This window comes from Erythrolamprus reginae, chromosome 2, assembly GCF_031021105.1.
Source record: "Erythrolamprus reginae isolate rEryReg1 chromosome 2, rEryReg1.hap1, whole genome shotgun sequence".
In the NCBI taxonomy this organism is placed as follows: domain Eukaryota; kingdom Metazoa; phylum Chordata; class Lepidosauria; order Squamata; family Dipsadidae; genus Erythrolamprus; species Erythrolamprus reginae.
In genome coordinates this window covers 52,647,018-52,659,078 of record NC_091951.1, presented here as the reverse complement: position 1 = coordinate 52,659,078, position 12,061 = coordinate 52,647,018, and the positions used below count along the sequence as shown (strand labels likewise).

The 12,061-nt window shown below is 36.7% G+C and overlaps 1 protein-coding gene across 3 annotated transcripts in view; it reads left to right on the top strand.

The window, feature by feature from the left end:
• The window catches only part of CADPS (calcium dependent secretion activator), a 526,173-nt gene that overhangs the window by 106,119 nt on the left and 407,993 nt on the right, over positions 1-12,061 (top strand). For all 3 annotated transcript variants that reach the window (XM_070738156.1, XM_070738154.1, XM_070738155.1), the window contains exon 2: positions 8,212-8,325. In XM_070738156.1, the coding sequence (XP_070594257.1) occupies positions 8,212-8,325 (114 nt within the window). The remainder of the gene's footprint in view (positions 1-8,211; positions 8,326-12,061) is intronic.

Genomic DNA, 12,061 nt, shown 5'->3' with positions numbered 1-12,061 from the left:
ATAATTATGATTACACCAACCAATCAGATCACTGAAACATAATCACCCAATCTATTTGCTACATTCAAACCAAATCTCCACCCCCACACTATACACTAGGAAGAAATGACAGTTGCAAACATTCCATTTTACAACAGCACGAAGCTTGGAAACTTCAGCCTGATGATGGTGGATGTGATTTCACCGAAACGTCGCATAAACATGCAAAATATTACACAGGGCAAAACCCGAACTCAGAACAATCTACATACTATATATCTATATATCTATATATCTATATCTATCTATCTATCTATCTATCTATCTATCTATCTATCTATCTATCTATCTATCTATCTACCTATCTATCTATATATATATATATATATAATATATATATATGTATCACATATATTCTCTCCGTATCTCTTATATCATATATATTCTCCTCTTTTTTACTTTCTATCTTTATATATATTACTTAATGTCTATTCTCTTCCATATGTATTGTATATTGGACAAAGAATAAATATATATATATATATATATTGCCCCCGCCCCTCCAAACAATCTGGGTCCTCATTTTACCCACCTTGGGAGGATGGAAGGCTGAGTCAAACTGAGTCAAACTCAGGATCAAAGGAATTGAATTACTGGAAGTGTGAGCAGATTTAGCCTACAATACTTCATCTGTGCCACCACAGCTCTTAGATATCGTGGGCTTAATTTAACGGGTGGATTTCAGTTGCTATAACCTTTGTCAGAAGAAAACAAGGCCTTGCTGGTTTATGACCTAGTCCTAGTGCATTTTTCTGTGACCAGCATGGCAGGAGCCAACAGACCTTGGGGTGGGCTGGGGGGTTGTAGAGGGGAGGAAGATCAAAGAGAAGAAAAGTTGCATTGTATTATGGGGAATTTGTTCTTATTACAAGGGTGTATGCCAATGGATGAAAGTGGACTTTGATCTATGGAAAGGGCATTCAAATTATCAGTGTTTATCTTGTAGTGACTAAGAAATATTGATTTAATTACCTGGTGTTTCCCAAGCTGCCAGGTTTTGTTTCTGTAGGCCTAAATATTCTTGGTTTGTAATCTAGTATAAACAAGGTCGGTACTCTTTGTTTTTTAAATCAATCCTTTTTATTAATTTATAATATGAAATAGAAAAATACAAAAGCAAATAATTGGAAATGTAGGAAAGGGGAATGGGAAAGGGGGAAAAGAAGGGGAAAAAGAAAAGACAAGGTATTGACTTCGGACTCCCTTTGGTGCAGTAGAATAAGAAGTAACATCGAACCTCAACTTTTTGCTTTTCCATAACAGTATAAACCAGCCATTTCTATAACAGAAGATCTATCTAATCAGTAAAACCCCAAATCCAATTTTCATTTCCCCCCCCCCACCTCAAGCATAAAGCCCAGACACGGTTTCCAAGTAGAAACAAAAGTACTTGTGTTTTTTTATTTCTTCAATCAAAACATAAAGAAGCCCAGTACAGGTGGTCCTCAACTTACGACCACAATTGAGCCCAACAGTTCTGTTGTTAAGTGAGATATTTGTTAAGTGACCTTAACAAATATTTTTACGACCTTTCTTGCCACAGTTAATTATTTACAGTTAATTATTTATTTATTTATTTATTTATTGATTGATTGGATTTGTATGCCGCCCCTCTCCGGAAACTCGGGGCGGCTAACAGCAAAGTTAAGTGATTCGTTGTATTTGTGAAGTTACTAATACAGTATAATGGTTAAATGAATCTTGCTTCCCCGTTAATTTTGCGTGTCAAAAGGTTGCAAAAGGCAATCATGTGAACCTTGGGAGACTGCAAGGGTCAAAAAATATGAGTCAGTTGTCAAGCACCTGAGCTTTGATCACATGACCATGGGGATACTGCAATGGTCATAAGTGTGGAAAATGGCCATGAGTCCCTCTTTTCAGTGCCATAAATTTGAGTGGTCACTAAATGAACTGTTGTAAGTCGAGAACTACTTGTACTGTGCTCTGAGATCTGAATTTTACCCCATCAAGTCATTTTTTTAATTAGAAAAATAGATAACTTGAGCAAACAATTAAGGATGTTTACTGATCTAATGTATATAACTCGTTTCATGGAATACCGGACATCATGTTCCTGTTGTGGCCCCCCCAGCAGTAGCTCTCTTTACGCCATGATTTGTGTTTATTTTATGAGGACAGGGTTGTCTTAAGATTAGATTCTTATTTTACACCCAAGAGAATGACACCAACCGTAGCCAATAAGGACTGAGCCTGAAAACATATAAATTGGGGTCCCTATGGGTCAACGCCCCTCTTTTGTGTGAAGAACGAAGACAGGCTCAGTGTGCTGCTCCATGTAACATACAGTTAAAAAGTACAACATAACGATAGCCAGACAGAAAATTCTATACCTAATAGGGAGAAATCAGGTGCGCCCATGTTCTTGCAAGGTTTTTTGCTTCCTCGCATGCTAATAGAGGCTAATGGTTTTAATTGGAGTAGTGTATTTAACCCTGCTGTTCTGTTCGGGTCGTATGCGACCCGAAGCCAAGTTTGAGTCCCTGTAAAAAAATTTCCCTGCATATCTGAAACTTGAAATTTCATGACTTTTCATCATTTCAGGGGTTCTCTCTATGAGAATTTTTTTTGGGGGGTGGGGGGCTTAGTTTTTGCTGGGCAAAAAAAGTTACAAATCTTCTGTTCCCAGGTCACCCTGACCCGGACCGAAAACTCTTCATTTGCAGTGCTTATGTTTGGTCTTTTTGAAAGCTTTTTTCACTTGGAAAGTAGTCTGAACATTTCTGCACACAATGATATGAAAATTGAAATGAAAAAAGTAAATCTTATTGGTTTATTTTGCGGATATAATGCACGCCCCCCCCCCGTTTTTGTGAATTTTTTTTTCAATTTATGGATAGTTTTGCTTGCAAAATGCATTCTATTTTACTAAAGTTGGTGTGGGATTGGTAGCTTGAACATTTCTGAATATAAGAAAAATATAAAGGAACTGAAAAAAATGATTCTTATTGGTTTTTTAATATCAGAAATAAGCCCCCCCCCCTCGACTGCTTGCAACCATTTTCACTTTTTATTTTTTTATGCTCCAAATCCGAAATATTCTTTAAAATATTAGGCATTCATTTAATCAATTTAACAATGCTGATCATCAAAAAATATTTTTGGGGTGGTGGCTAATTGTTTTCTGGGCAAAAAAAATTCATAACTTCGAGTCTGTTTCTGTTCGTATATGACCGGACCAAAAATAATTTTTTTAGGTACTTGAATTTGATCTTTTTGAAAACTTTTTCAACTGGAAAACTAGTTTGAACATTTATGAACATAATGATATGAAAATTGAACTGGAAAAATTGAGACTTATATTTTTATTTTGATCAAAAAGCCACTCCCCACCACCCTTTTTTAATTTCGTGTCAATTTCTATTTTTTAAGGCAACAAATCCCTAAGTAATTTTCCCCCAAAAGGTTTGATATACTAAATTGAACATTTCTGAATATAAGAAAAATATAAATGAACTGAAAAAAATGGTTCTTATTGGTTTATTTTTGCCACAAAAGGGCCACCCCCCACCCCCCGGCCTTGCTATGTGCCATTATTGTCACTGTTTATACATATTTGTCTAGAAATATTTGGAATATCCTTTTGAAAATCAACCACATTGTAGCCAGAGAACTAATTTTATGAAACAAATCCGTTTTACTAAAAAAAAGTATGTAAGTTTGAAATTAACAGCATAATTTTTATATAAATTGAAATAATTGAACACGGGGGGAGGCATACATTTATGTGCAAAATAAACCAATAGGCATCAATTTTTCCAGTTCAATTTTCATATCATTATGTTCAGAAATGTTCAAGCTACCAATCCCACACCAACTTTAGTAAAATAGAATGTATTTTGCTAGCAAAACTATCCATAAAGTGAAGACTATTTAAAAAAAACGGGGGGGGCGTGCATTTCATCAACAAAATAAACCAATATGCATCAATTTTTCCAGTTCAATTTTCATATCATTATGTTCAGAAATGTTCAAGCTACCAATCCAATACCAACTTTAGTAAAATAGAATGTATTTTGCAGGCATAATTATCAATAAGCCTAAAGAAAATTCACAAAAACGGGGGCGGAGGCATATTTATGTGCAAAATAAACCAATAAGGATTAATTTCTTCAGTTCAATTTTCATATCATTGTGTGCAGAAATGTTCAGACTACTTTCCAAGTGAAAAAAGTATTCAAATTGACCAAACATAAGCACTGCAAATGAAGAGTTTTCGGTCCGGGTCAGGGTGACCCGGGAACAGAAGATTTGTTACTTTTCTTAAACAGAACAGCAGTAAGTTATGATACAAAATGACACTTTAGGAAATTAATTTAAAATGTGTGAATGTTTTTTATGTAAATGGACTTTGGCTAGAGATAGTTTCGAAGATGCAGTAGTGAGTAATTGTACATACACATGGATACATACATACATACATACATGCATGCATGCATGCATACATACATACATACATACATACATACATACATTCTGCTGCACGAATCCCAGCGACCAGTTAGGTACCACAGAGTGGGTCTTCTCCGGGTCCCGTCAACTAAACAATGCCGCTTGGCGGGACCCAGGGGAAGAGCCTTCTCTGTGGTGGCCCCAGCCCTCTGGAACCAACTCCCCCCAGAGATTAGAATTGCCCCCACCTTCCTTGCCTTTCGTAAGCTACTTAAAACCCACCTCTGCCGCCAGGCATGGGGGAACTGAGATACTATTTGCCCCTAGGCCGTTACAATTTTATGCATGGTATGTCTGTATGTCTGTTTGGTTTTTATCATAATGGGTTTTTAATTGTTTTTAGTATTGGATTATTATTATTATATGCTGTCTTATTATTGTTGTTAGCCGCCCCGAGTCTTCGGAGAGGGGTGGCATACAAATCCAATAAATAAGTAAGTAAGTAAGTAAGTACGTACGTACGTACGTACGTACGTACGTACGTACATACATACATACATACATACATACATACATACATACATATGTTTGTTGGCGCTTTGTATGAATAATAGGCTAGAAAAATAATGCAAGTCATCTTCATTAATACTATATTGAGTAACCCACCGGTGATTTTTCAAAAGGCAACTGGACTTTCTGGTTTTTGTTTGACGACATTTCTAAAGAAGAGCTGAAGAAGCTTCTTGGATGAGAAGTGAAACATCTTCAAACAAAAACCAGAAAGTCCAGTTGCCTCTTGATGAAGCACCTTTGAGACAACCATGACCTGGATGACTGAGAATCTTCATAGACATTTAGCTGTATTGAATAACAATATATCAAACGTTAAGGATTTGTATTTGATTAGGATAATATTTGTTTGTTGTTACTAATAGTTAAACAAACATACAATTCCATGTTGGGATAAGTCCTCTGTCAAAGAAACTCCTCAAAAGATTGGAACCTGAATTTTATATGTTTTGAATTATTTAGGACAATATAAACCCTGAATGCTGTAACATCTAAAAATATTTTGCGGAGATAACAGAAATAATTTCACAATTACAAAGTACCAATTTTCAAAATATTCAGAGCAGGGACATCTTAAAATAGAATATATCAGTTGGGATAAGTCACAGGTTAAATGCAACAAAAGAAAAATTAAAAAAACAGTGAAAGCTTCTAAAATATGAGACCAAAATGTGCATTTATGATAAAAGGACAGGATTGGAACTGATATAGATAGAATAAAGAACGGGGAAGCAGAAATATCAGTCTGTGGCCAGGGAATATAAAACCAAATAATAAATCCTGCCTTCAAGTGACAAAAATAAATGAAATCTTTGGAAACCAGATCAGGAAACCTGGCTAGAGGTGCTGTGTCCCCAGTGATGTAGCCTGTAACCATTTCGCAGATTTATGAGTGGAATCAATGGAAAATAAAAAGATCTACAGGTCTGGAAGGAAATTAAGTATCACACTCCCATTTCCGCATAATATATTGTCAATCGCTCTAATTCACGGTAAAGAGAACGATGAATATAGCGTGCAGGGGTGGCTTCTAACTGACCTTGCTTCTGTATTGCTTCTTCCCGTGCCGCATGGCTGTACCTTGTGGGCATACATACATTCATGCACGTGCGCATGCGCAGCATCAAAAAATTTTTTTTTAAAAAAGAAGCCAAAAACAAGATCGGACCAGAATACCTCCGGGACTGCCTTCTGCCACACGAATCCCAGCGACCGGTTAGGTCCCACAGAGTTGGCCTTCTCCGGGTCCCGTCGACTAAACAATGTCGTTTGGCGGGACCCAGGAGAAAAGCCTTCTCTGTGGTGGCCCCGACCCTTTGGAACCAGCTCCCCCCGGAGATTAGAACTGCCCCCACCCTCCTTGCCTTTCGTAAAGCTCTTAAGACCCATCTCTGCTGTCAGGCATGGGGGAACTGAGACATCTCCCCCGGGCCTATACAGTTTATAGATGGTATGTTTGTGTGTATGTTTGCTTTTAATAATGGGGATTTTAGCGTTTTTTAAATTATTAGATTTGTTCTTACATTGTTCTTGTTAGTGTTGTGAGCCGCCCCGAGTCTACGGAGAGGGGTGGCATACAAATCTAGTTAATAATAATAATAATAATAATAATAATAATAATAATAATAATAATAATAATAATAATAATAATATGGTGATACATCCTGATTTTTTAAAAAAATAAGATAAAAAAACAATTCCAGAAAAAAATATGGTGGTATCCACAGACTGGCACCAACAGAACCGGTTCCATGACATCATCTTTACATCACCAGCAGTTTGCTTCCAGTTGTATAGAACAGGTGCAAACCGGCAGGAACCTACCTCGGATAGTGAATATCCACCTCCTATGGAACAAAAGCAATGGTGATACAAAGATGTTGCTCTGAATTCAGATAGTTTGGGATGCATTAGTGCACCCAGAAAACTTCCCCAAAACCCGCTAAACACATTTGTGTTCTTGTTCAAACTGAAGGTTTCTATCCTGTTTCCCCAAAAATAAGACAGTCTTATATTAATTTTTGCTCCCAAAGATGTGCTACATCTTATTTTCAGATGTCTTGTTTTTTTTCAATGAAGAAGAATTCACATTTATTGCTGAACAACAAAAAAAATATGAACATTTATTATATACTGTACAGTAGTTGTCATCACAAACCAGCATAACCAGACAAACTGAATCCTATCAAGAATTTCTTACTACTGTCATACCATTATGTACTACTACCGTGTTGGATGTGTTTTAAATCTGATTGATGCAGCATTTTGGGATGCAATTTGGGATGCAATTTGGGAGTCTTCGGAGAGGGGCGGCATGTAAATCCAATAAATAAATAAATAAAATAAATTAATTTATGTACAGCAGTGTTATATATGTTCTGGTTGAGAATGCTGCGAAACAAAATGTCTCCTTCGTCTTACTTTCGTGGGATGCCTTATATTAGGCAATTCTACAAAACCTCCCTTATGTCTTACTTTTGGGCGTGACTTATTTTCGGGGAAACAGGGTATGAACACGATTAAATAATTTCAATAGCTAGAGCTCCGGTTTGCACAAAAGATTTCACTGAATACCAATGCATCTAGTAATATGGCTTTTATACTAAAATATTCTTAGGCATGGAATGCCTAAGGTGGAAGTGTGTATAGTCAAATGTCCCTGGATTAACATTTCGGCATTCAGCGCAATCTCAAATGTTATTTCTTTAAAAGGTTCAGAGTAATGAAAGTCAACTTGAAATATGGGAATTGAAAAGCTGTATATTATAGTGACTAATGTATTGGATTTGGACTCAAGAGACCATAGGCCAAGTCCCCATTCAACCACTGAGTGATTTTGTCCAGTCGCTCTTTCTCAGTCCAAAGCCCACACAGTGGAGTGGAAATCAATTGAAATCAGATGAAACGTACCATAGGTGGGATGTAAATGTATCCGGTATGATTTAATTTATAAAAAGTTGTGCATAGCAACTGACTCCACCTTTATTGCTCGGTTAAGATTGCTTTGACAACAATCATGAATTTTCAATGGTTTTAATTCTTGTGGTATTGTTCGCCACCCAAAAGTCAAGGACTGAGATGGGTGGGTATAGAAATTGAATCAATAACTAACTTAGTCTATGGTCAATATTAATATTAATATTTCATTGATGTGGTTCTAAATATTTGTTTCTTTTTCTTATTTCCCCACAGATAAGTAAACAGCAATTGCAGACTGTCAAGGATCGCTTTCAGGCCTTTCTCAATGGAGAAACTCAGATTGTTGCTGATGAAGCTTTTATGAATGCTGTCCAGAGTTATTATGAGGTAAGAAAATGAGAAAAAAGAATGCATCCTTCAGTTCTTTTAGTGGAACATGGCACAGGCTGATCCACCAAGGCTTTCAGACATCTGAGGACAGAACAACAATCATGGTAGAGGAAAAGCGAGCACTCCACAAAGCCAGAGCTGCAAATGCTGTGACAATGGTGTCCACAAACCTCTGCCCAACATGTTGCAGGATATTTTGTGCCTGTATAGGCCAGAGATGACGAACCTTTTTTGGCTCGGGTGCCAAAAGGATGCATGTACGTGCTATAGCATACTCGTGTGTATGCCTACACTCATAATGCATTGCCTCTGCACATGCACACAACCCCTGTGCTGCTCCCCATACATGTGCACAACCGCCCATGCTGCTTCCACTGTGCATGCACACAGGCCTCATTGAAGCCTTTGTGCTTCCAGTTGGGCTGTTGGGCTGTTTTTAGCCACCCCCAGCATTCAGGAGGCTTTCCTGAAGCCTGGGGAGGTCAAAAATCAGCTCTTACTTATCGTACTTATTTTCATCTATGGTGGCAATGTAAAAAAAATCACAGGCCTACTGGAAGAAAATCGGAAGTTGGCTAGATGAAATTTTGAATTTGAAACTTGAGAAAATACCAGAATGCTTTCTTTTAGGCATTCTAAGACAGAATCTTTCTAAAAATCAAGTCCATCTAATTATCCATATGACTACAGCAGCCAGACTAGCATTTGCGCAATGCTGGAAAAACAAAGACATACCCCAAGATGATTTAATAATAGGAAAAATCAAATACTGTGCAGAAATGACTAAACTAACTATGATAATTAAAAATAATACTGAGTCCTTGTTCAACAACTGCTGGGATCCCTTCTACTGTTGGTTAGAAAAAAAAGAACAACTTGCTTAATAAATGTTAAGAACTGTATATATTCAAACAGATACAAATCTGGTATCCAATCTTTCTTTTTTTTTCAACAGATGTTTGAGACATCGATATATATATACTAAAATTAGACTGGCTTTCTTAAAACCTCTTTACCTTGATTTATTCAACACTTTCTCTTATTTATCTAAAATTTTAAATATTAGATATAAGGAAATGAGCTAATGGAAATATATCTAGTTCACAATTGTAACACAGATCTACCATACACCGGCCCACCCTTTCTTTCCTTCTATTCTTCTATTCCTTCTTCTTTCTTTTCTTTCTTCTGTATGTCTGTATGTTTATTTGTCTCTGTTCATTGTCAAATGCATACAGTTTAAATTATAATTTGACAAGATTATTGCTTTAATCTGTAATTACCCATTACTCGCACTTTCAGTAATTTGACATGTCTATGTTGTTAGTTGTAACCAATGTATTTATTGTATATATGTAAATAACAACTTTTTTAAAAAAAAAATTAGCTCTCCAGCTCATGCATGGACATTGGAGCTGACATAGGGCAACGCCTCATGTACCCTCAGATATGGCTCCATGTGCCATCTATGGCATGCATGCCATAGGTTTGCCATCACTGGTATAGGCCTTACAAGCCACCTGCGGATACATCGTGGACAGCCAATAGCCTGCTAGATGTCAAAGTCCTCTTCAAACAATGATCAAATATCATCATACAACTTAATTTTGATGCAAATATTCATAGATTTGTATATTTGCGCCTAAATTATATAGATTCATAGAATGGGTTCTAAAAGAACACCATCATTCAATCACATCTTCACTAGAAGTTGAAGATTGAGAAATTAACCTAAATATGATCTGACTTTTGATTTATTTGGATTAATACATCATCTCTAATGAGTGTTATCATAGGCTGCCTAGACTCTTTTAAACCCTATTTGGAAGTGAATCTGGGATATTTTTCATTCAAATTCTAAAGCTGGCCAATAGGTTCCTATTACTACTCCTGGCATGAATTATATAAATATCCATATGGAAACATAGAAACATAGAAGACTGACGGCAGAAAAAGACCTTATGATCCATCTAGTCTGCCCTTATACTATTTTCTGTATTTTATTTTAGGATGGATATATGTTTATCCTAATTCACTCAGTAGCTTTTTCTACATGTTTTTTTCTTATGTTACTATAGGACCAGGTATGGGTCCAGAAGTCACAACACCCACATGTCACCTCTTTAAACAGATTAGCATAATCTAATAATATAATATAATTTTCAGTTATATTGCTGAATTCATGGATTCATGGAATTTTTCCTCTCAATGGAATCTTACTGTGTCGGGAAAAGTAGCATTGGTTCTTCTAAGCTTTATAAAAAGTTTCATTGATGTAACTCAGGGGTGAAATCCAGCAGGTTCTGACAGGTTCTGGAGAACTGGTAGTGGAAAATTTGAGTAGTTTGGAGAACCGGCAAATAGCACTTCTGGCCGACCCCAGAGTAGGATGAGGAATGAAGATTTTGCAGTATCCTTCCCCTGCCGTACCACCAAGCAAAGCCACACCGACCAAGCCATGCCCATAGAACCCATAGTAAAAAAATTGGATTTCACCACTGATGTATTTATTTATAAGAAAGTCTGCATCTGTATTTTATTGAATCCCATGGAATTGGGTGGATATAAGTCAAATAAATTAAATTAAATTGTATTGTATTTGTTTTAGTACAAGCACAGTTAATTTAGAATAGATTGAGCCCAAAGTTTGATAAAGGCTGAAACTCAGCCTTTTAAGGAATAGGATTTGTTCCTTAAGAATAAGAAGAAGAAAAAAAGAAAATATTTCTGGGAATGCCTCTATGGGAGATTTTGGAGATTTTCCTTTTGAAAAATTCCTGGTGGGTTAAAAGCTAGTTGCAAACTAAATCTGGCTACTGTTCATACGTCTCTCTCAAAATAATCATGGAGTGGTTTGAGAATTGCATTTGATAGCCAAGGGATCTCTTCCAATTCTTTTCATTGGCATTTTAAAAGGTTGACATTTTTATAAGAGTGCCAAGTTGTTGTTGTTTAAAAGATTATTTCCCTTCTCTTGAACTTTCAGAAGTTTTTTTTTTAATGGAAATGTGTTCCTTAGACACCTTATATATTTTAAGAGTAAGTGCAGTTCCTGTCATTTCATCTGATTTTCAGATACTTTGTTTGCTGCTGCCTCTCTAATCCTTACAAAAAAAAGCTTAGCATTTAGCAAAAATCTGCTAAATACATAATGCGAGGAAGCACAAATTTGAGAATTAAGTTCCTCTCCTCACCTTTCCTCTCCCTCTCCATCTTTCCCTCTCCTTCTCCCCTCTTCCATCTTCTCTCTTTCCACTCTTATCTCTCTTCTCTCCTTGTCTCCTCTGAACGAGAAAAGTCCGGAATTAGAGTTTCATGATTCTCCTACAAATGTGTCAGATGATGGGAAACTTTTATTGACCTCTAAAATAAATGCATGTAATGAGTTCAATAGACTCTCAAAGCTGGAAGGGCTTATGATCAATATTGTCACACCATATGATAGACCAGGGATGACTAACCTTTTTCTCATCTTCTGCCAAAGACACCCATAATCAGTGAAGGGCTACAATTTTTTTTTACTACCACGCTGTGGGCGTGGCTTATTTTGTGGGTGAGGCTTGCTGACCATGTGACCAGGTGGGAGTGGCTTGACAATCATGTGACCAGGGGTGTGGCTTAAAGGTCATGTGACTAGCTTAAAGGTGGCCAAGTTGACATCACTCACATCAAGGGTTTGGGTTAGGGTGCCTGGCCTCTCCTCGCCTCAAAGAGATACAATTTCCCTACCTAT